Genomic DNA, 25,323 nt, shown 5'->3' with positions numbered 1-25,323 from the left:
AAAATTATATAATGCGAGAGCTTTAAAAAGATACTCACTTGAAAGTATTATACAAAATGCTTAAAATGAGATAAATAGAATCTTTCAATAGAAGTTGCGCATTTTTAACATTTAAATGACGCTCTTAGTTTTTCGTTTTTTCTTTAAGAAAACATTTTTTCTTTAGTTGAGAAAAAAAAATACTTGAAAAAAAGAGATTGCTTTGTAACGTAACTGTTAGTGGCAATAGAAAATACAGCTCGCAGCCGATTAACTAATTTCCGGAGGAGGTCAAGTGTGGAAAGCGGAGAACCGCTTGCGGTTCGATTGCTGGAACTCCACTACTTTGATGCAACATAGCACTCAGTTGTAAGCGACTCCCTGCTCTTGATTCTTGAAACGTAGCCGCAAACTGGCTAACTCTTCCCACTAAACCCGTAGGCTCGTATTCAGCGTTAAAATGGTCTACGCGATCCCGGTTTTAATCAATTTTACCACGCGCACGAACGTGACCGCAAATGTGGCTGCAAACGAACGGTTTAACATTGCTCGACCGTTTAACACGACAAATGGAAGAAACTTGAACCGTCAATCGAAAATGACATGCATAAATCCGACATTTATATATCAATCAAATTGCATTATCACTTCAGAATTAGTTTAAAGCTAAACTATCATCAAATTTTTCGATGAAAAATTATATCGCAATTGACATCGTAAATACTTGAACAATATATAATTGTTTTTTAAGCAAAATAAATAAATATATGAATAATGAGGAACAATATTAGGTCATTGAGTTTTTAATATTTGCAGTTAATGAAATCTGACAAAGGTAAACATGAAATTATAGTATTTAAATTTTTAAAAGCTTTTGTTTTGTCCGATTATTTTTTATTCATTTTCTACGCGATATCACGACAGAGTAATTTACTGTATGTGGCAAGCAGAAATATTTTTAGTTAAATGACGGATGATGTATAACGCTTGACTTATAAACACATTTATATTTACACGATACGTCCATTCGTTTACCGGTAGATTGGAATATTTTTAACCGTACTCTCACAAAATAACCGGTAGATATTTTATGTTCTATATCATTTTTCGCTTGCACATATGTAATAATTTTATTTGCTGCAAATGACATAACGATTAAATTGATTAAACTTGCGTCTCTATAGCATTGCGGGAAAAATATGTAATAAGGTAATAATTAAAATAATTTTCTGTCGGGAAAAAAATTGTGTGCGCCTTTTTTATATTTTTATGATTACACTATTAACAATTTAAAATTTTCTGATCTCGGGAGTTACTTAATTGCTTAAACAGATAAGAAAATTAAATCTTAATCTGTCTTGTAAAAGCGGATTTACGGATTTAATTTAAAAATTAATAATTAGTTGAAAAAGATAAAAATAATATGTTGCACAGCTTATATCAAATTAACAGTAATTTTGGATTTATCAATCCATCTTCTCGACAATGGTCGGCGGTTCGTAGATTGAACGGGCAAATTATTGATGTGCCAAGCGCCAATGTCCGGCACGATTTTCTAATGACGTTTCTCATGACGAGAGACGCATAGGCGTCTAATGAGAGCTATCGGCAGTCTATAATCGTAGCGTAATGGGTCCATCGTCGCTGACACGTTAACAACCTTCGAGCAAATTGGGCTCGTTAGTGCAATGCAACCATGGGCATTATGCGCGTTTGCCAGCACAAAGCCTGCGCATACACGCTACCGTCTAGATTTCAGATCACGTACTGCACGCCAAGTCGAACGACAACGATACGGTTTATCGACAACGTGACTGTGTGGCTTCTTTCGACTGTTTATATACGAAAAGCGTGTATCATAAGATAGAATTGCCGAGATCGATAGGTGCCGCAAATTAAACAAGTTTTTTTAGATATTGTTTATACCGATGCATATTTTCAGTCATCTGTCCTCAAATTTTTATGTCAATCCCTTGTTTCAAAGCGAGATATGCATTTTTAATTGTTGCGAAAAATTTTCCGCGTTACCATCAAAGACCCTGTATTATCAAGCCACCTGCATTGGCCTGAAATTCCTATCAGATGACGATAACCAACGCGGATACAGGGTGGATAAATTATTACTGCCACGCACCGACGTGACTGGATTTACAATGTCGCTCGCATCTATATACTACATGGATGTCACATGGTTGTTCGTTAGCCCGAGGCGATCATGGTCCATTTTTAACGTGCGCCCCATCGCCCTTTATCTATTTTGGTTTGATATTTTAATAATTTTGTGCTCTCACGGGATTTTTGTGACTTTGATTGACAGAAATCTCTTTGACGGGACGAAAATGTATTACCTAAAATGTCCTAAAAAGTCAAGCGGATTGCGCCTGTGATATTCGTTGTTTGTATGTGCATGCGTAATGTCTGTACGTTAATGGAATATTTGTGGAATATAGGCAAGCACATAAAATAGTGTCTCGTGTTTTGCAGATGTCGAGGAATTATTGGGCAGACCTGTGCAGGCGGAATTGTCAGCCGAGACTGGCCTCGACGTAGCATTGGACGCACTAGTTGATCTGGCAAATGGTAAATTATATAATAAAAAGAATTAAAGAAAATGAGAAAAAAAAGATTAATATACAGAATATCAAAATTATATTAACGCAATTTTATGCCGTTTTCAATTTTTTAAATTACATATAATTTTTAAAATTTCTAAATTCAGCGTACATTGTAAAAAAAATTCAATAAATTTACACAAATAAGATGTAATGATTACATAATAAATAACAAAATACACTAAATAAATATTGTAAATTTACCGAATTTTTTTACAGTGTAACTCTGTCAAAATTTTACGACATAGAATCTCAAGTGATCACGATATTAAGTTCCCATATCTTATGACTACATCTGACAATAGCGGTAAAAACTTATTACACTTTTATAACTTATAAAATTCTCTGAGAAATTGGTATCCTTCGTAACTTGAACTTTAACTGCAAAGGATAACGCGGGGAATATCCGGTGCCAATATTATAGTTCGTTTGTTAGAGCGGCGTGGCGGCATTGCGCCGGAATGTTTGCATATTCATAACCGCAATATCTACACGTCGTACTCGTCCTACGTATATTAATTTATGCGTCGAAATGTATGTTTCGCGTGGAGGAGCGACCGCGTCGTTCACTCATTGCCTCGCGAGCTGCGCGTGGTCACAATAAATTTGACGACTCCTGTAGTTTCATCATATCCTGTGGTGCATCATACAACACCGTTTATTCAATGTCGAAGATTTAACGTTTCAATAGAACGATTTTCATATTAAATCGCGCGGATTAAAACTTTATCGATATTAAACGCTAATGAACAAATTACTTTAATGAAAAAAATGGAGAACATCAATTCCAATTAGTTTGAGCATTTCGAGTGCACTTCGTGCTAATAAGTTCGCATTTGATCTCGAGTGTCTGATATCGTCTAACTAATTGAGCGTGTGTAATTAATCCGTCTGTACACATGTAAACGCTACTTTCGGGACCACAAATTTACTCGGCGTCACGGGTGGTTTAGGGTTGTTTCTGGTAAGGTTATTCGGTCTTCAAGTGAACTCTCTGCCGTTAAGTGACCTCCTCGACCTAGAGTGTCACTTAGTCACGGTACTAAGTTACTAACAGTATACTAACTAAATTAGCAGGTACTACCGCAACTACGAGTCTCTTGCTATCTCCTTTCGGGCAACTCTCTCCCCCTCGCATAATCACTGTATGTGTATCATACGTGTACGCTATATTTAGTACTCTACATCGGGTGTTCCAATAATCATAATACCCCCTTCATTTACACAATTTTAGCAAAAGAAAAGAGCAAGTTATTGTTTCTTGAAGCCACTTAAGTGTCCTTGCTTGCACCGAAAAGTTAGCTTGTTTCAATTAACGGTACAATTTATTAGAATCTCCGAAAAATAGAGCGCTGCGGAGTAAAATTCAGGATAAATGGCGGGTTACCGATATTCAGGTAACATAAACAAGAAAGGCAAAGTTGCGCCGCCTGAAAGTTTTAATTAGAAAAAAATTTTAATTACAAGAAGTTCCTTAAACTTTGCTGTTTGAATTGTCGCATGATAATTATTCGATATTATGATTATTCTCAAATGTATTTCTAAATTAATAGCAACAATGTATATGTGCGTTATGATGCTACAGCTTCTTCAACTTTCCCTTTTGAATTCCGCGCAGCGTACAGGACGCAAATTTGCAGTACACGCTATATACTTCGGCTAAAGACATAGGCACGAATCGAGAGCCGCACTTGCCGCGACGGTGTGCGTTTGTAGCGAATTAATTCAAGTAACGAAAACCTGTTACAGCGGTAAGTGCTCGGAGACACGATACGGCGTGCTATCGCTGTCGTATATTCCCCATCAGTGCAGACGATGTCTAACATGTAAATGGCGAATAGCGGCGTCTTATAAATTGCTTCGTTACACCGTGCGTTATTACTTTTAGTTGCTGGCTAATAGTTTGATAGCCTATTTGAGCACCCAGTATGTCGAAAGTTTGTTTCGAGATTATTAACGCTATTAATCTGGATTATCAGACGACAAAAATACAATAAATACACGTGGTTCTTAAATTGCGGAGATGTCTCATATCAGGCGCGTAATATTGTTAATTCGTGTTTATTGTAATTATAATTCAAATTTACTCCTCATTAATAAATGAGCACTGTATTCAACAAGTGTTAACGATAATCTTCCTCGGAATTTGAAACAGAAGTTGTGGAACAGATATAATTTTAGTAGGTTCGACTTTCGCGCTACACACTTAGGCAACTTCCATGCCGGGTTTCTGAAGGTGTTAGCGATGGTAAGAACAGTGAATATACAGGATATACACGTCGTTAATGGTGCCGTATCGCGCGTTTCAGCCACACAAGAGTTATCTGCCAGGACCGAATCTTTACTCAGGGAGGGTGAGAGAGCTCACGAACTCGGATTGGAATTGAGTAGGGAAACGGACGAGATACGGCGGGACTTGGAAGGTACGGTGAGAGCATGCTCGGGTCCAGATCGTTCTCTTTGTGCTGTCATTGACTCTTCGGGGATTCGTCTGGATCTACGGATAGAGCGGGTGAATAAACTTTACGATCGACGTCCATTCTAACGGATTCTGGGATCCGTTCGGCGGTGCGAGCGTTTCGACTCGCAGCGGCATTTTTGTTTCGCTTGCGTGTGAATATTTCATGCGTGGGATGCTGCAAAATATATCTGAATAAATACGGGCGGATGAGTAAAATGCAATCGACAAGTTTAACAACAGTTGCGGCTAGCATTTGTTTACTCAATGATTATGACGATGTTTAACTTTTATTATTTCTCGAAATTTAAGTTAAAATTGCACTCAACAATTATATCAGTATTTACTATTTTTCCGATTCTGCTTTTAACATGTTTTACTTGTTCCGTGTTTATTTTTACACTTTTATTGCTATGTTAATTAATTACGCAAAATGTTATATTCAATGGTAAGCTGCAACCACGGGTTTTCGTAGCATTTCGTATAATTTTTATTCTTCCATCTTGTTTAGTGAAGTTTTATACTTTACTGTACTTAAAAAGTCTATCAACTTCTAGTTAAAAATAGTAATAATTTAGATCGGCAACTTAAAGCTTGTGCTGCGGCAGAAACTTTTCGAGGATTTCCATCTTTTGTTGTTCATGAAACGCCCCTTCACGCATACACGTAAACACTTTCAAGTACGTCTTCTTATTGCTATTGAATGAACGCAATCACTTTACGCGTAATGTTTTTCTCGTGCAATTTCCATTTCAATCCATTATCCATTCTCGAAATTTTTTTAGATATAAGTTTTTTTAAAGAACTTCTTAATATCGATGCTTTGAAAAAATATATAAATTTATATATATTTTTTTAAATTTATAATTATGCTATTTTTGTATTGAATAAAAAATAATTTCCTAACAATTATTAGACTTACCATTTCAGGCAATTTTTTAATCATCAATATGATATCGCGATGCACTTTTCAATCTTCGTATGAGCAACTTTATTCTTATATTTTCCGTACAGGTTGTTTCAGAATAGACCAATAAAATTTGTATGACGATACTTGCAGTGGATTTTTTTTACAACGGAAATTATCAAGAGAGATCATTTGTTTCAATTTTCAGATTTTTATTACTGCACATGCTTGTAACTAAGCCTCAACTAACAAACTCTGATAAAGTAAAACCTAGTTTATTTTAAATTAACTGAAGAACTTTTGTAATCTACTCGCTTGTTTAAAGTTTTTCGCTTCAAAACAAATTAATGCTTAACAACACCATAGTTGCAAAAAAATTAACCCCAAAATAACCAAAAGATCACTAAAATCCGATCTGTTTTTTCTGAGGAATCCTGTATACTGTCTTTTGCAGCTACTGAGAGACGATCGTTTGCTGCGTCTACGGAGCAGTAGTCGGGAAAATTTGACTGAGGCAGGACGCCAGACTCGCGGAGAGTACCTCCACGTACCACATCACATCGCCCGGACTACGCTGGATACTCGTAACCGTAGGTAGAATATTCACGGTTCCATTCTCCGAATTGATATTATATCGGAAAAAGAGTCGTGAGACTGGCATTCTCAATAGTGAGCTTTTTTCGATACAAACCGGTTGCAATCGAGCGTGTCTCGGGAGAGTTGCAAACGTAGACTCTTGTAGAATTTAGTTGAGCGTGTAACTATGGCTGAGGAGGACCGAAATGAGGGGGTAAGAAGTGGAGGAGAGGGAGAACGATGCACTATAGCGTCAGAAAACTTTTCGACATTGATGCCACGTATTACAATACGTTATGGCACGCGCAGCGACGCGTTGAAATCGCGACGACACTTCAGCGCGGAAACTCCGCGAGAGCTCCAAAGAGAGCTCGCGTCCCTGAAGAAAACTAAATTAGTCCCTTCACCGCCAGGTTTCTCCAGATGTTATGCGAGATGACGCGAGTTAAGCTTAATAAATGGCTCACGGCGCTCCGCTAAAGACGGTAATAAATGACACGAATAATTGCTATTTCACAGCGTAACTCGCTAATTCACGGAACACGAAGATGTATACACATTGTGTGTTTCTTATAGTCTCTTTCTTTCTTTGCACTTTGCTTTTAATTAAATTGAAGAGAATTTTTGCATGATAAAAATTTTAATGTGTAATAAAAAGAAATTAATTTGGGTTTATAATAATAATAATAATAATCGCACTAAAATATCCGCCAGCTTCCGATTAATCTCAGGGTTTTGTATGAACAGATGCGCGTCACCTCTTTGGCGGAATAATTTCTATCGCAATGCAAATTCTGGCGGCAATCGGGAAGAACGCAATCGACAGCCGCAAACAATGGGAAAGTTGAAAAAAGACGTGAACGAGCCGCGATTAAACCGTACAGCAAATGCCGATAAATTTCGCTCTAAGTCAACGCTGCGCAACGCTGCGTCTCGCGTATTTCGACTGCCTTGAAGGAAACAAGGGAAGCGAAGTTTTACGTAGTTTCGAAGAAATAAATCTGATGGATTTTGTGGCGAGAAAATTATTTCAACCGCAGCCGCTCATGTATACAAATATATATACTCGTTTCAACATTACGCAGCGGACTTTCGGTGCTCCAAACACTCTAATATCAGCACTTCGTATAACTTGAAAACTTTCAAGGAGGACATAAAGCTGAATAAAGCCGACTGAGAGTGTAGATAAAATGAAGGTAGCCGAAAATAGATTTCTCTCACACAGAAGTAGAACCGCGCGATTATAAGCATTTAGAATGCTGCATACTTCGAAGCAAACAATATCAAACTTCTAAAATTTTTCGGATGCTCTTTGTAATATTTTATAGACAATGTTTTCACATAAAACCACTATCGAAAAAGTAGAGATATGATGAGAAAGTAAAGTTCCGAGAAAAATAATCTTTTTTGCAGATTATATAACGCGCGCGTTATCTCAACTTCTTCGATACTTTTTCTCGTCTATACCTTGTCTATATATCCTTGCTTATAGATCCTGCAGTGACAGTGATGTGTTTAAGGCATATTATAACTTTGAGGATAGGTAAACAAAACAGGCTAAACTAGATCGCATTTTCGAAGCGAACAAAGCTGGGAAAACACAAACTTGCTAGTTTTATGAAAGTGCGTTTTGATGTTCCGATAATTAAGATTTTGCAGACCAATGGAAAGAAAGTTCATATAAATATAACAATAATATTTTTTTATTTACTTTTTATTAATACGATTAATATCCGCATATAATTTTGCTTACGCCATAAGAATGAACTATTTCAAGTATTTATCGTCATCTCTTAATCATTTTCAAGTTATGCAAGATTATATTTCTGCTCTTTCGCAAGAATTTATAAAGAATATTTTATTTCAGATTCAAAGCGTAAAGTTTCCCAAAACGTTGACAGCTTCCAAGAAATATGTGATGCATATATTAATCCCGGACTTTGCCGCACATAACGCGCGAATTTTCAGCGTGGAATATTTTAGATATATATATTCGCACAATGGATTATTTCCAACTGCAAGAGAAAGAACACTTTTTAATCAAAATAGCTGTAAAAATCGAAACCAAATCGCTGAGGTATTTTGTTTTTAAAAAAATATTTTAAATTTTACATGAAATGCGTACCATATGATTAATATTTAAAACATTAAACAAATATATTTAATTCTATGCGTGTATTAGTTCACATGAACGCAATATATCCATATTGTAAACATGTGATGTGGATTTGTAATTATGCAAATGCACGAAAGTTTTGTATTTGATAAAAAAACTGCTTACAGAATTTATTTAACATTAATTTAATTTATTTACGGATAAAATCAACAGTTTATTCAGAAGATTTCGCTACACATTCTTTTCCACTCTTTAGACGTTTAATGCGGGACGTCGCGTTACTCAATAACGTTTTTGCACGCCCTTTTTACCTCTCTTTCTACATCGTACTGTATAAACGATATTTCGTCACGAGCCGAGGGAATACGCGTCAGCGTTTCTACTACGGGGTGCGATGAGATCAATGATGAAAAAGGGAGACTCGAGAGACTTTATCCTTAATAGACAAACGAAATGCGGTAAATGCTTCGAGCAAACATCTTCGTGGATCCAGCGATCGTGTTATATATCTTCTCTCGTATAAACTTTCGCGAAGGGATCGTGATTGATGCCGAGAATGTCGCGCGTTGACGGCCCGTCGTGTCGGGCAATATTACAGACTTGTTCTACTTGTTGTTTCTCTGGATTCCGATATATGTACTCTGTAACGTTAGCGAGATAAATTTGAAGAAGATTTTACAAATATAAATTGTATATTTATTACTAATATGCAGTGTATTTACTGCTAACATTAGTTTCAATATTTTTTGTATAAATAATTAAAAATTGAAATATTATAAGTTTTTCTTAAAATGAGACGAAATTCTAAAAATGCAAAAATTATCAAAATATTAAATTTTCAAGTTATATTTTTTACTAATAATACATAGCTAGCTTTTAATCCATAACTTACCCTTTTTTCCAAAGCATTAACTTTTTTTAATTAAAAAAGTGAGCATGTACGTGATATTTGTGACTACAGTTTAAAATCGAAATTAAATTCTAATTAATGAAACGTAAAAGAGAAGAAAGTTATTAATAAAGCAATTGAAGATATTCATAAAGGAAATAGAAATGATGGATGCTACAGCGCAGTAATGTCGATGAACCGAAGCGATGCGAACTTGTACTCCTGTCGATTTCTCTTAATTCGCCATCGACCAATAATGCTTGTCGCCCGCCGCTATCCATCGGCAGACAGATCCGATAAAGACGTGACGGTCGGCGTCTAATGCGAAATCCATATCACGTTAATATTACTCTGTGAAAAAAAAGTTGGAAAAAATTCGTAAAAATTCATCCCATTGGTAAAAACGATAAAATCGAACTAGCTTAATATCTGTAATTGTTGTCGAGCAATTTTAACGTTTCTGCAATAAATGTCGGTTTGAAAAGTTGGTTGCTACAAAATATTCTGCTTGTTAGCACGTGATAAACGACTTCCATGCAAAATTAACAAACATCCGTTCGCACTTCTGTTCGAAATGAGTACAACAACGTAATTACACTTTTCTATTTACCTTTTGTGTTTGATGTCTTAATAATTTTCACAGCGAACGTGAAAATTACTACGTGAGAAACTCCGACTCGTCGGAACAATGAAATATAATTTTATGAGAAAAATATCATCCAGTCATTTTGAGAACTTAGACATTTGACGTAGTAATAATATGAATTATAACTTTCGCAAATATGACGAGTTTTTTGTCAGAAATAAACTTATCGAATTAGACTTGCATGTTTTTTCTTACGTTAAAAATTGTGAAAAGTACGATGCATTAAAATGTATATCTTTTTATAAATATCTTTTCTCTACAAAAATGTTCGTGGCTGTCACATAGCAATAAATTGCGAAATTACAAGAAAGTGAGAAAGTTCTATATTTCCATAGAGATTCGACGTGAGATCAATGCAGCACGTGCCAGGATTGTCGATCAAACGCGCAGCGTAGAGATGAACAGTTTCGAACTCTCAAAGCAGCTGGATTCTGCGAGAAGCGTCGCGGATTATGCTGTACCTCATGTCATCGCTTTCGAACATATCAGGTGGATCGTCGGTCTGAGTACGTAGAATTTTTCAAGATTACATTGAATATTTTTCCGTTATTCGTCGCGTTCGCGCTGGTATTTGGAAAACAATCGTGCCAAGCATTTTTAAGTAAGTGCGGATTTTAAGAAGATAAGTCGATAACATAATTATTAGATTAGACACATTTTTATATATAGATTGAAATAATATAATAATAATAATATTTCTAACAATGGAAAAGAATTTGTTTCCATAAATATTTAACTAATTATTGCAGAGCAACGCAGAAATGTTAATATATATTTAATTAGTACGCATAATATACACTGGCCGCTTATTTTTTCTAATTTAGTAAGTGACTAACGAAAAATAATGTACATTCTATTTACTTGTGACACATGCAGCTACTGTTCTATGCATTTTACCAGTCTTTTCGCTATTAATTGGGGCTTTGTGTTGTCGCTGTGGAACATCCGAAAATAAAGTGCGTCCAACCCTTTTGTGGTAAGCGTTATGTAATTTACATAAATAATAGCAGACAGAGATAGAGAGAGAGAGAGAGAGAGAGAGAGAGAGAGAGAAAATAATACTACAAATGTCGTACAATAGAATTTATTGTCTAACATTCTATACACAATAGATTATTTACCAGTATTGCAGAACATAAATAAATATTTATATTAACGGTAATTTATATTATAGTAAATTATTATTTAGTAAACATGGAGCTAAATAGTGAATAAATAGAAAGTAACCCCCCGTATGTCTATAATAAGACAGATCGCCGGTCTGAGTGTGTCGATCGGATTTCAGTGGTGCGGTCACGAGCTGTTTTGTCTCGATTGCACTATGGACAGTGCTCATCGTTTCTCTAGGCATTTCGAGCCATACAGAGATGCTGATATGCCGAACGCTCTACGATCCCGATTATCGTACCATGGAAGCCGTGCTGGAAACCCGAGTGTTCTTAGGAAGAAGGCTCACTGTTCCTCTCAAAGAGCTCTTTGAGTAAGCTTATAAGAGCCACGTTGCTCTAATCAAGCTAATCAAGCTTTACGCGGATATTAATACTCCACTTTAAAAGCTTTATATTAAATTGAGAATTGCAGACTGATATTGCACGGCTATTAAGCTAGCCGTGTATTAAAGGAAAAAAAAAAAGATTTAACGTAGCTCCATTTATAAGTACGAAAAATTAAAATAAATTTTATGTCGTGTATTATTAGAAAATGAAATATTTTCCCCGTATTTCGACGAAAATACTATTGCGTTTAATATGTATGCAGCTACTACAGTCTGAGCGTAAATTAAATTTTTTATATTTCTTTATTAGACGTCTCTCAGACTGCAATGCAGTCAAACACAGCGACCGGCTTTGTACAATGTATTTTATGGCTTTCAGCGGCAATATTTATTTGCAGAAAATGCCAAAACAATGAGGCAGCTTATCCCGCCTTCGGGCTCGAAAGCACGATGAAACTCGAACATTTGACTGCGCATTGGACGTGGTTAGGCTTATCGAAAGCAATCTCGAATATCAAGGTTGACTTGAAAGGCCTTCAAATATTAACGCCGAATCTGCGGGCACGTCTTCAGGATCTCCTGTACGCTTGCGGCTTGAATCTCACGGCGCATAGAATTACGGTATTCACTACGTTTATTTGTACGCTACTCACATTATATTCCATCTTTTCATTCTCATATCCCTTCAAATAAAAGCTGCAAAAAATAAAAGCGGAGATTTTACTAGACTTTAACAACTTGATTAAAGTTCGAGATTAAACTCAACATGGCTCTTTGAAAAATCCTTTTCAAGGAAAAACCCACTATCAGTAAAGGAAAGTAACAAATTACGCAGCTACATCGCTCCGTAATGCTAGACGGCTAGTATGATAAACAGCGTGGATTTCACAGCGAGTTGTTTCCGCGATTATGGTTATGCCGCCACTAATTAAAGTCTATTTAGTTGTGCATATCCGCTCAATTTATCAACTTAACATATAACGCATATCTATTTTAATATCTTCACTTTGTAATAATTCATATACAAGCGTCATTTAAATAATTAACAAATGGGCTTTCTCATTTTTTTTGTGGTGACACGTTAATTAAATATGATAATAGAATATTTGTATTTATTTGTGGAAAAATATATTTCTCGGCATTAATGTATATTGTTCGAGATTCTCGCTATTTTTTCGCAGATCCAAGGATCGATTCTGAGTAAAGATCTGAATACAATGTCCGATCAACTGGACAATATATCGCGTCAGCTGCAAGATCGAAGTATTGGCAGGGAATTGCAAAGCATTGGAATAACAATGCGGGATCTAATGTCGCGGCGGGTGAAGCCGCTGATGCGACTACAGGACGATTTGGTGTATCGCCTCGCAATTTTGGAATTGCAAGTGCAACCTCTTCGGCGCCAAGTCAACCAATCGATCTCTCATCTAAGAACTATACAATATTACATAGATCATCAGGGGGAGAAGATTGCTCAGCTGGTGAGAGCAAACGAGAAATTCTCGTGAATTATAAAACACGCAAAACCGTCGTTATAGATGTTCATCTGATAAGAAGTGGTAAATCACTGAAATTCATCGTTTGCAGAAAACAAAATTGTACGTGGACCGACTGGCGAATTATCTAGATCAATGGCGGACTCACGTACTCTCTGAAATAGGTACGGGAGTGTCCAAGTGTCGACCTTTGTGGGATATTCTAGAAGGATTCAGGCATTTACTATGCGCTCACATTCTGAGCCCTTTCGTACGTATAATTGAAAAAAAAAATACATATTTAATATTTGACGTCATACAGAACAACTGATAAAACATTAATCTCGCATTTTCAACAAAGTGTCTTATGTGATGAATATTTAGAACGGTTTCTGGTTCGCTACATTTGTATGTGCAGTCGTCATGATTGCCAGCACACCAACGGCTCATATTTTATCATTGGTATACAAGAAACCATCTCACTTCGCAAGAGACGCTATTTTACTGCCGACAAGAACGTTAGTACTTCAATTTTATTTTCGTTTAATAAACAATTTAATAAGCTCAATTGTTTAATGAGACGGATTTAAAATATGAAAACATTTTTATTAGGGATAGTCTTAACACGGACGACGACAGAACATGGCAAACGCCAGAGTAAGTATGAGTATAATATTTTTTTTCTATAATGTTATATTTAGATTATTATGATATGGCATCGAAAGCGTATAAATAATGCTTTATACAATAAAATTGTATTTTATATTACGGCAATTATACTTTACAGTCCACCGCCGCCGCCGCAAAGCGATTGGTAACAAGCAAAGACGGAGGACTCGCAGACAGGCTTAGAAAGATATAAATATGGCATGAGAATTTATAGTCAGAAGTATTGAACAAGCTTGAAGTATAAGTCGTACAAAATAAGTCTTACTTGTATCGAATTTATCGTAAGCAGATTTCTAAGTTAAAAAAAAACCAACTGCCATTCATACACTTGAACGAAATCCACTCAGCCTCAAATTTATCTATGCGAGAGATTCTTCATTATACATCTGTTTGTTAAAGAATAAACTTTCCGAACATGTGGCCAGCGTATTTTTCTTTCCATATTATATTTATTACAGCGATTACACGAGGAATCGTCTCGCAAGAGACAAGCGCGATCTCACGACATGGACACGAATGAAGCTGCGCTCGCTTCACCTATGGAATTGTTAGCAATGCAATAATATATTCCAATGTGTTCTTTGTTCAGTCGAGCCAATTGCATCCAGGATGTTCGCATAAGGGGCTCTGGACCGTCGCTCGTATGTACCGTCGCTTCGTGCTTCTCTTCTGTAAATAAAATGTTAAATTTATTTACCGAATTCTATAGTGTATCATATTCGTACGGAATAGGAAATATCGAATGCTAAAATTTGTCAATTAAATGTTTATAATTTTTTCCAGAGATTTTTTCCACATTTGAGACAATCTTATTTAATCGTAATGATTAATTGGTGTGTAAAAGTGTCGTAAAATATTTTCTTTTCATATAATGCTTTTACCTGGCAATTTCAGCACTCTTCTTCCATCAGCAGAGTGAAATTCCCAAAAGATATCCGGCACGGGAAACCCCTTTGCCTCACAATTGAGCGCGACTCGTTGACCGAAGGATGAGGCAATGTCTTCCAGAGTTGACAGGATCCAAGGTCTGCTCTCACAAGGACCGAGGTGTTGCAATCTTAAGGAAGATGAGTTCCTGAGTTTCATCGCCTCCTCGTGCAACGCGCATGGCGTCGAGTAAGTTTCATTATTACTGCCGCACGCAGGGCTTTGTTCCATGCACACGCAAATTGCCTCCGGAGCATCCTGCAGTTTGATCCCTTTTATTAATTTCGCAGCTTCGTCTCTTGAGACACTGTTGTTATATTTTTTTTTATTATTATTTTGATTATTAGTAACGCTACAATTTTCCTGGATTTTCGAAACGCACTATTAACTAATTCGGAGATAAATTCCACGCTTTGGAGAACTTAACTTGTTTGAAATTAATAACGCGATGCTTCTTGCGCCAGCACATCCTTGCTATTTACACACGCATGACAAAATCCCGAGCATTTCTACTGAACTGGCACAAACATAATGTTTCATACGCCATCCCGGATAGTTGCTGTTAGTTTCGCTTAATTCGGAATAATTAATAGTCATTTCAATAATCTACCATTTTATGCAAGTATAACAAGTTGATGTAACTAAATAATTAGTACGCGTGCAGTTACGCGATGCGTTTTTTTTTCTTTTTTTTTTTACAAGAAATCTTCCGGCTATTTAAACACGGTTTTATCTTAAGATCATATAGCAAAGATTATTCTTTCAACCTGCATTTATCATAAACGGTCTGCCTGATTGTTTGATTGCATGAATGACGTGTGTGCGCATATAATTCTCACAATGCCATCACGGCCCACGATGCGCGACAAGACGAAATTAGATGCGAAAAGGCCAGCGGGTCAGCGACCGTAAGTCACCGGTGGCTGCGATCTTAGAACCGCGATAGATCCGAATGACGGCATAGCTCAGTGGGTGGATGATGCACGGGTCTGTGTTAGATATCATTTGCGCAACGACGCGCGATTCCTATTTTTGTGTTAACTAACTCAGAAAACGGGGAGCCTCATTACGGAGCTCGTTGAGGCCGAGTGATCTGGAACGTGATCTCTTTGGGGAAGTGAATTTATCACTTACGGAGGTGATAAATGTCGCACATAATGACGCGAGTTCTCAGCTTTGCAGATTCAGCCTTTAAAGGAATCGGTCGTTACATCCTCCTAGATTACGTTATGTAATGCAATTCAGCGTGTGACTTATACATACGCGAAAATAAATAATCCATTATAATTTTGATGAAACAAGGACAATTTTAAAAATAATATTTACTCATCGCAATAATATGTAAGGAAGATTTTTTTTAAGATGTTAGATTTTGCTGCTCTCGAACGTTAAATATCAAAATTAAATTAATCGTATAGTTGAACGTCTCATTTAGTTTTCGTAAAAACGGGCAAATAACGTGATTATACCTCTTCTTGTAAATCGGACCGCAGTTCGCAGAGATAATTTCTCGCGCAATATCCATCGTTGCGGCTGTTTGGAGAGAGAAGAGGAATGCTCGCATTCCAACATGGTTCGCCAAGGAGACGAGCGCACAAACCACCCGGGCAGCATCCGCACGGGTCGGGTACTGAACCCAACAAACATTTTCCAGGGTCCTCTGGACATCTATTTGCGCGACAATGAGCGACAGCAAAATATTTCACAACTAATTTGTGGCGGCAATTAACTAATTTTAAAAAGTCATCAATCCTTTCTCAAATTATAATTCTGCGTATAATATAAATAAAAATATGCATTGAAAAATTAAAATATCGAGTCTGTGGAATATTTCTAATATTGAAATTCCATTTGTACAGAAAAAAAAAAATACAATTTTATCTCTGAGCGTCGCGTATATACCTATAATATCCGCACTCGATGCAACCCTCCGCCTGCGCTTTCTCGGTGACACTCTTATTTTCGATAGTTTCAGCGACAGCGGATGCACCTTGTTGGAGTATCGCGCAGAACAGCAACGCCGACAAAAACGCGAACGCTCTCCGGCGCGTCATTTCGCCGACTGACAGAAAGAGCGAGCGTCATTCGTCGTGTCACTGCCGATGCAAAGAGGGAGATTAAATGCATCGTGTATATTAAAAAAAAAATTCTGCAAGATAACCGTCTCATACAGTCTTGCAATACTTAGCGTCGTTCGCATTTCGCTGATTATAAATATTACATGATGATAAAATAATATGTTTATTATATAAGATTAACATTTCTACACAGTTTAGCATATTTGTTGCTATTTATTTCTTGTAATACATTTTTTTACAGATTTTATATTTTACGTTCTGCACTAATAGATGTCTGTTTTCAGATTTTCAAAGTTCTGTGCCATCTTTTGCTTATCGACAAGTTTGTATATTTTTATCAAAAGCCACATTCAATAGAAGATTGTTTTTTAATTCACATTTGTAATTATAAGCCTAAATATCTCCAACAGATTTTCTTGTGTACTAAGTAATGACGGTAAAAGGCTAGACCGGAGGACCAGGTAACGGCAACAAGGATCAGTAGCGCGAAGGATATTAATGCCAATGGACTCGGCACGAGGATCGAGTAACCGATGCCACCGAGATTAGAAAACACGTCCCAGCATGCACTTCCATTCTTCTCTTCGTGTGTTTGTGAACTCGACCTTGTTGTGAATATTCCTTCTGAAGTACAGCTGATACCTACTGGATGCACCACGTGTCACATTGGTCCTTTGGTCACAACACAAGGATGCAAATAAACATCAATTTCTAGCGCATCGAATAAGGAAATTAATAAAACAAGGTATTTGCCTCGAAAAAATTTTCAAACTTATATACAGATATTTATTTATAAGAATTATGTGCAAACTTTTAAAATGGTCTATAAAATTACAAAGTTTTACTAAAAAAAGGTTTATAGAATTAATAATATCTCAAATACTCTTTTTTTTTTCTAATATAACAAGTCACATAAATAAACTGGTATGTCAAAAAATGTTAAAAATAGTTTAATCGTAAAAATTTTATAGATAAGTACTTGATATTTTATTTATAATTTATTTGCTTCTATCATTTCTGATTATTTTGATAAATTGTAGAAGTGAGAGGTCTCAGTTTTTTATGGAGTAACGAACTAGCGATAATCCTTATTCGGTTTAAGTAAAGCGGATGTTAAACGGTTGTTTATCGCGAGAGATGATAGTTTTGAAACGTTTCATCGCGCGATTTTCCCGAAGGGGATTAAAATTTATCGCGTCTTCTCCCGAGGATCCACCACCCCTGCGTCGTTTGTCGATCCTGACCGGTGTCTGGTTATTCATTGAAATATCCGCCAACGGGCCGACACGTGTCCGTGGGGTGTCGTGAAAAGTAACGACTTGCCGAGGCAATAATTTATTGGACGCCGATAAATCTTGCCGTCTTATCCGAGCAGGTGATTTCGCGCGACTCGATAATCTCGCGAGTACGGAATTCCCGGAGATGTTTTTGTCGACGGGTGCATGTTCTCCGCGAATGTGTAACGATTGGATTTCGCACGGTTATCGGATGGAACGGGAACGGGCGGAGTACGCCGCGAATCCTTCGAGGATTTTTCGGCGATATATTCTTCGAGAGTCTTCGCTGCATTTTCAGGAGCGGATTCGTTTTCTTTTACCGGCGCGTCGTGCGAATCCGGATCGACAAACTGCGAAGGGTTTGCGGTCTCCGATGAATTAATAAATCTCTGCGACGTTGAATTTTTTTCCAAATATTCCTCGTCTAGAATCGGATCGCAACTTTGATCCGAGCGTTCGGTTCTATTCTCGAGCCCCGCCGCGCAACGACAATCGCGCGTATTATCACTATCTTTCGTACTGCGCTTCTCTTGTCCCTCAACGTTATTTCGCTCGCTACAAACATAACTTTCCGAGTTCTCATCGTCAACAATCTCAAACTGACCTGTTCCTGTGCAGGGCGAAGAGAGCCGACCGCTTCGCTCGGTGCAGAAGGTCAGTTTCTTGCAGGGTGTCGGAGGACGGCAACGCGAAGTCGGTGAAACCGGCCGACAAGGCGGGCATGTGGGACACGAACGGCAAGGATTCTTCGGCGGGACGGGTCTTCGGCATCTGGTGGACGCGCGCGGATCGCAGGACGGCGGTGGACACGATCGGCATCGCGCGCAATGACATTTGGGGCCGGCTGGTAGTCGAGGAAATGGGCAACAAAGACGCGCGTTAGGGCATTTGACCGTCGTTTTCGGGAATCTCCGTTCGCTGGGTGGACACGCGCATTCCGGGCTGGATGGACACTCGCAGGAACATCCGGGGGCAGCGCGCGCGTCTACTTGAACCGGCGGTGGGCAGTTGCAGCCGCGCGGCATCGGCTGGCACATGCAGTAGCTCAAGTCGCACTGGCAGCAATTGCGCTTCTTTAAAATGGATTTGAACGCGGACGAGCAGCAGGACCGGCAATTCGTGGGCGATGTTTGGTGCGACGAAGCTTGAGAGTAACGACACTGCGAGGGGCAGCAGGACGAGGCGGTCGATGAACAATTCGCATTAGGGGAATTACAGCTGGTTGACGGATAGACGCAGTTCAGCGGTGGACAACCACCGCCCGCTTCCCGTCTCGAAGGTCGCTCGGGTGACGACGATTTATCTATCGATGCCATTTCCGATTTGCTTGCCCCACCCGCTAAGCGACGGCTCCCGCAGCATTTCTGTCGAAGGTAGAAAAATCTGACGACAGTTACAAAGCGAGATACGATTTAGCCTTCGATTTATCCACAATTACCGGGATTATCATTGCTTAAAATATTGTTCGTTCATGAAAATTATAATACAATGCAATAATTTTTTTTTGTCCATTCGTGAATGGTACTGTAGTTAGGATGTATTTTAAATATTTCAGGTTATAAATGTTCCAATTACTAAGCCATTAAAGTCTGTATACAAATTAGTTTGGCCAACTTTACGAATTTTACCGAATAATTAAGAAACTTTGAACGCTCGCTTTACTTTTAGCTCTCTATGCTATGCTAATTTACATAAATCGAGTAAACGCGAACTAACCGCACCTGAATGAAATCCCCGCAGTCTTTGTATCAACATTAATTAAAACGTATACAGAGAACGTCAAAAACATTAACTATGTTCTATATTGTTTATGCTTGCTTTACATTACTTAATTCTGCTGTTTTGCGTCAACATTTATATATATATATATATATATTTTGTACTTAAATTTAGTACATTCAAAACAACTATTTATGTTTTGACATATAATATTTCTATTGAAATTTATTTTTCTTTATTACAGAAACACGTGTTTAATGAAAGTTATTATAAAATTGTGAAAGATTGATAAAAAGTTATCGTGCTTTAAAAACAGAAATGGATTAAAAGAAGAATGGATCTTGAACCGAACAACAGGATCAAGCAAGTTTCTTTGCACTAAAATTTACATTATATATCTTTTTAAAATAAAAGAAATATAAATACATATAAAATCACAAGTGTTCTCTACTCTTGACGAGAATTTCATATTCCAGTGTACCTGACAGTCCGATGCAGTTAAAATGGTACCGGAACACGGGAGCGTCACTGGAAGACACCGCCTACACGGAGCGACAGTTCTGCTGCGGATAAAATGCAACGCGGTGCAAAATAAGGAAGTCCAATAATGTTCTCGATATTTCAAAAAGAAATATTCGCTTAACGTTTAGCGCAATGGCTCTTTTCATTGTAAAAGACAACGCTAAAAATGATCGACTTTCACAAAACTAGAACCATCAAGTAAGTAAAAGTATTATCTTTAAAATTTTCTCCGAACCATCAATAAATTCACTCTAAAACATTGTGGTTATCATGGACAACATTTTTTTCTCACTAAACGAATATTTATGTAAGGTCAAGAGCAAGGACTAATACATTTGTCAAGCAGAATATCGATATTCAAGACCGAGATTGATATTATGACTTGAGAGCAAGGGAAAGTGAGCATTACGAAGGCTCATGTGGAACTTTCATCTTTTTCATAAACCCTTGTCGCATGCAGAACAACATTGGTTTTTCTCTCGGCACCGCGATATTAGCTTAGCTATCGTAATTTCCTTACCACGGTCGACTGCGGCCGCAACACTTGCACGTCCGCTGGCGGCCGTGATCGCTCCATTGACGGCGCAACTCGGCAAAGTTGCTCAACCATCGACAATTCGGTTTAGGTGGTGCGTTGCTGTTCCAGATTTCCTCTTCAACGCACTGACATGCTCCAGGACACGCGCCCGTCGCGGCCGTCCCAGCGGGCCGCAAGCCACCGCAATCACTGCGATCCAGACATCCTACGTTACTTTGACAATTACACGACGGTATGCGCGTCTCGGAACAACCGCCTGGTGCACGACTGTTTCCTGCACGATAATATCGCAAAGTAATAACATTTTTGAGATACGGATTGCAAATTAAAAAGTTGTTGGAAACAAATTTGGGATTGAATTTTTTTAATGATTTTGTAAGTACTTAAAGTATACTTCACTGTTACAAAAGATAATATATTTATTCAGATGTGACAAATAGAAATAAATTTTCATATTTCTTATTTCTTTTAATAAGATAGATGATTCAGAATTATATACAATATGTTTATTTATAATAAATTTATTTGTTATGATTATCTTTCAAAAATAAATTAAATCTGTTTAAAAAGTATCTGTTTGAAATCGTAATCCTTGTAAATCCATCGCGGAATGAAACAATGCTAAATCATATATGAATATCTCAATAATTTTCTCTTCTTTTCTGGCAAATGAAAATGCATACATTTATTAACATAAAATGAATAAATTTCACGAAACTTGATGAGAATAATAAAAAACTGTAACATATATGATTATGTGTATAAAATATTGTTTTATGTTAATTTAATCTTTTACATAGTCATGAACACGCTTTAATTTTTTTATTCCTTATTTTAGCTATTTAATTTACATACTAACCGCAGCAATTAGTGTTAGAACAATGTTTCTTGCCATTAATTTTATCGCAAAAAGACATAATCATTTTTTTTCAAAGTGAGATTTAATTTTGAGCAAATAAGAACTTCATGTAAGCGTGCCATTTACGGCCTATGATAAATAATAAAATTGGCAGAAGCATTTGCGCGATTTTAGCTTACATTTTTAAATAATCTGCTTCGCCGTTTTGGTTTGTTGACAGGTTGATGAGAAGGCGTGATTAAAGACATGAAGATTAGCGAAGATTGACAATAAAAGATACGAAGATATCTGCTTGTCATTTCTATTATGATACTTTAGTTGCCATAGAGAGAAGCAAAATATAACACTTTATAATATTAAAAGTAATTTATAAATTGAATTGCTTTGTGTATGGCAGATTAAATTTATTTTTTTGAGACTCAAAAAATCCAAGCAATATAAAATATATGTTTTTATATAAAATTATACAAAAATAAATATTATAATATTATAATATAAAATAAATATTATAAAATAATTATAAAACAATTATCTAAATTAATAATGTTATTATTTTTTAGTAATCTCCGGATAATCGGATAATCCAGAGGCTTCTCTGTAGCACCGACGAGATCTATAGTCACGAAAATTTATTCACAGCTGTTGGTAATATTACCAACGATTAAAAAGTATACAGTGTTCAGTTACTTTGATACCAGATTGCGAAAGTGTACCACTCACAGCTGTATCAAACATTTTTGTTGTCGAGACGTCAAAACGATTGAATTAAAGCGAGCATTGATAGATTCTGATTTAAAACGGAAGAAAAACAGTCATGACGATTCATAACTTGTATATTTTTTCGAAAACTGGCACATTATTATATTATGCTGAGTGGAACAGATTGAATAAATCGGGGATAACAAAAGAAGAGGTAATGTCAATCTGATTATTGTATATTAATAATCAAGACTTTTACAATGATCTGTTGAACATTCTGAATGTTAAAATATACATCTTATTTATGTTTATGCGTTAGAATGTCTTAGAATATTATATCATTTGATAGGCCTAGAACATTACGATGTATTATACATTGTGATGTATTAAAATCTTATATTTTAAAATTTTAGACCATTTTTTGTTTAAAATATAATATTTCAATATATAGCAATAAAGAAAATGTACATTCTCAAGTTTCAATCTAACCTAACAAATGTTATGATAACATTTATATACATTTTATTCATTTTTATGCCTTAGAATCTTATATCATATCACTTGATAAGTCTAGAACTTTACTACGATGTATTAAAATTTTGTATTTTAGAATTCTAGACAGTTTTTCTTGTTTAAAATATAATATTTCAATTCATCCCTGTGAAGAAAATGCACATTCTCAAGTTCTAACCTAACAAATGTTATGATAACATTATATACATTTTATTCATTTTTATGTCTTAGAATCTTATATCATATCATTTGATAGGTCTAGAACTTTACTATGATGTATTAAAATCTTGTATTTTAGAATTCTAGACAGTTTTTTTTGTTTAAAATATAAGATTTCAATGCAACGCATATAAAAAATGTACATTCTAAAATATTAACCTAACAAATCTTATGATATAACATTATGTACATTTTATTCATTTTTATATCTTAGAATCTTATATCATACCATTTGGTAGGTCTAGAACTTTACTACAATGCATTAAAGTCTTATATTTTAGAATTCTAGATTATTTCTTTGTTTAAAATATAAGATTTTAATGCATTGTAGTAAACTTCTAAACCTGCCAAATAATATAAGATTTTAGAGCATAAAAATGAATAAAATGTACATTTCAACATTAATATATATTATTTTATTCATTTTTATGCCTTTATTTTTAAGGTGTGTAGTGCAATGTTATATTCTAATATGAAAAAATTGTATCAAAAATGTAAAAGATAACATTACATTTTTATTCTACATATTAATATTTATGATATATTTTGGGTGTTAATAACTATAAAGACAAAATTTTTTAATTATTAATAGCATATTTACAATTTAGGAAGCAAAGTTGATGTATGGAATGCTGTTTTCCATAAAATCATTTGTAAGTAAAATCTCACCATTGGATCCTAAGGAGGGATTTCTGTATTACAAGACAAGCAAATATACACTTCATTATTTTGAAACACCATCGGGTCTTAAGTTTGTACTGAACACAGATAATGCGAGTCAGAATGCCAGAGAATTATTACAACAATTGTATAGAGAAGTAAGATTTGATATATTTGTGTTTTATGAAAGTATAGATTTACGTATATCTACATAATTGTGTATATTTTTTATTTTAGGTGTATCTGGAATATGTAGTAAAGAATCCACTATGCCAATTAAATGAACCAATACAAAGTGAATTATTCAAAATAAAAGTAGATGAACTATTTAAGAAATCACCTCTATTTCTAAGTCGATCATTATAGATTATAAAAGTATAAAATCTTTAGGTATACAAAAACAAGTTAAACTAAATTAATAATTAATTCTATAATACAAATTTTTATATGATGTATTGTTTTATATTTTTAAGATTTAGTTTTGTATTACTATTTCTACACAATACAAGATTAAAACTATAGTGTTAAAATCAGAAATACACGTTAAGAATTTTGGTGTTAATTTATATTTATATTTCTGAATGGTGTATATATATATATAAAATTTTGAAAACAGTTTTGTTGTATTTTAATCCTTTTTTTATTTCGCTTTCCAGAGAAATATATACAATTGTTACAATTATGTGTAAAATAATAATAATAGTGCATATTCAAAAGATATTTCTGTGCTGTACAATATTTTACTGACAGGCAAGTACAGGCAAAACTAAATATCATTACACATTATTCATAGATCCCAGTATTCTAAACATACTAATAATTTTAATTAATATTTCCATTTTTTTGTATATTTAAGATAATATGTTTATCTTGTTATTTTTTTTTGCATACTAAATATGTTAATAAATTCCAATATATTCTTTTGGTGTAAAGTTCGTTTAAATACAACTAGCATTGTTTGCACATATATCATAGAAGATGCGGCAGTTTTATAGTTCAAAATTCGGATTTTCTAAGTCTGTGTATATAAAATAATTTTGTTCTCTTTGTTTGTAAAATTATTGTACCACATTTTCGATTTCATAAGAGTAAAATATATGAAATTTATAAGGGTAAAAATATACAAAATACAATTTACAAGGGTAAAACATATTAAAGTGCTTAGAATTAAAATATCTAATACTTTTAAATGTAAAATCGTATTTCATAGAATCAATCATATATTGCACACATTATTATAACCATAAAAGCATAAAACAATTATATGCATGCACATCAGGACTTGGCGAAATATGGAACACAAGAAAAGAATTACAAAATGGCAAAAAAATGCTAATTAATACACAGAACTATATCCGTGAGTACAGAGCTCTTTTTGAAATCTTTAATCACTTTTTTTTTATATATGATCCATAGTTATATAGTTTCATATAAATGGAAAATAATATGGTAACTAAAATCGTTATTTTGCATTTATATTAAAAACAAAT

At 35.4% G+C, this 25,323-nt stretch overlaps 4 protein-coding genes and 1 long non-coding RNA gene across 6 annotated transcripts in view; 3 read left to right on the top strand and 2 right to left on the bottom strand.

Annotated features, from left to right (window-relative positions):
- The window catches only part of prom (prominin), a 77,022-nt gene extending 62,780 nt beyond the window's left edge, over positions 1 to 14,242 (top strand). For both annotated transcript variants that reach the window (XM_012366149.2, XM_067353923.1), the window contains exons 6-17: positions 2,464 to 2,559; positions 4,901 to 5,103; positions 6,411 to 6,546; positions 10,519 to 10,689; positions 11,060 to 11,159; positions 11,469 to 11,663; positions 12,077 to 12,299; positions 12,860 to 13,159; positions 13,266 to 13,424; positions 13,538 to 13,671; positions 13,766 to 13,810; positions 13,941 to 14,242. In XM_012366149.2, the coding sequence (XP_012221572.2) occupies positions 2,464 to 2,559; positions 4,901 to 5,103; positions 6,411 to 6,546; positions 10,519 to 10,689; positions 11,060 to 11,159; positions 11,469 to 11,663; positions 12,077 to 12,299; positions 12,860 to 13,159; positions 13,266 to 13,424; positions 13,538 to 13,671; positions 13,766 to 13,810; positions 13,941 to 13,971 (1,793 nt within the window). In that variant the 3' untranslated portion in view covers positions 13,972 to 14,242. The remainder of the gene's footprint in view (positions 1 to 2,463; positions 2,560 to 4,900; positions 5,104 to 6,410; positions 6,547 to 10,518; positions 10,690 to 11,059; positions 11,160 to 11,468; positions 11,664 to 12,076; positions 12,300 to 12,859; positions 13,160 to 13,265; positions 13,425 to 13,537; positions 13,672 to 13,765; positions 13,811 to 13,940) is intronic.
- LOC105671738 (insulin-like growth factor-binding protein-related protein 1) lies at positions 13,411 to 16,815 on the bottom strand. Its single transcript, XM_012366155.2, has 4 exons — positions 16,652 to 16,815; positions 16,219 to 16,417; positions 14,704 to 15,007; positions 13,411 to 14,491 (listed from the first exon to the last, which is right to left on the bottom strand). The coding sequence occupies exons 1-4, from the start codon at positions 16,801 to 16,803 to the stop codon at positions 14,322 to 14,324; spliced, it is 825 nt and encodes a 274-aa protein (XP_012221578.2). The 5' UTR covers positions 16,804 to 16,815; the 3' UTR covers positions 13,411 to 14,321.
- LOC105671739 (uncharacterized) lies at positions 16,797 to 21,133 on the top strand. The gene is made up of 6 exons (XR_010889908.1): positions 16,797 to 17,149; positions 17,238 to 17,572; positions 18,723 to 19,477; positions 20,068 to 20,186; positions 20,300 to 20,543; positions 20,992 to 21,133. It is a non-coding gene; the product is annotated as an uncharacterized lncRNA (long non-coding RNA).
- LOC136999579 (keratin-associated protein 10-6-like) lies at positions 17,350 to 21,911 on the bottom strand. The gene is made up of 5 exons (XM_067353933.1): positions 21,743 to 21,911; positions 20,866 to 21,157; positions 20,305 to 20,386; positions 18,709 to 19,468; positions 17,350 to 17,499 (listed from the first exon to the last, which is right to left on the bottom strand). Exons 1-5 carry the CDS (start codon positions 21,804 to 21,806, stop codon positions 17,489 to 17,491), a joined length of 1,209 nt encoding a protein of 402 aa, XP_067210034.1. The 5' UTR covers positions 21,807 to 21,911; the 3' UTR covers positions 17,350 to 17,488.
- A 518-nt stretch (positions 21,912 to 22,429) lies between these two features.
- On the top strand, positions 22,430 to 25,030 carry Bet5 (blocked early in transport 5). The gene is made up of 3 exons (XM_012366154.2): positions 22,430 to 22,655; positions 23,782 to 23,991; positions 24,071 to 25,030. Exons 1-3 carry the CDS (start codon positions 22,557 to 22,559, stop codon positions 24,197 to 24,199), a joined length of 438 nt encoding a protein of 145 aa, XP_012221577.1. The 5' UTR covers positions 22,430 to 22,556; the 3' UTR covers positions 24,200 to 25,030.
- Positions 25,031 to 25,323: the final 293 nt, after the last annotated feature.

This window comes from Linepithema humile, chromosome 4 (assembly GCF_040581485.1).
Source record: "Linepithema humile isolate Giens D197 chromosome 4, Lhum_UNIL_v1.0, whole genome shotgun sequence".
NCBI lineage: Eukaryota > Metazoa > Arthropoda > Insecta > Hymenoptera > Formicidae > Linepithema > Linepithema humile.
Note: the sequence above shows the minus strand (reverse complement) of the source record. Positions and strands in the feature narration are given on the sequence as shown.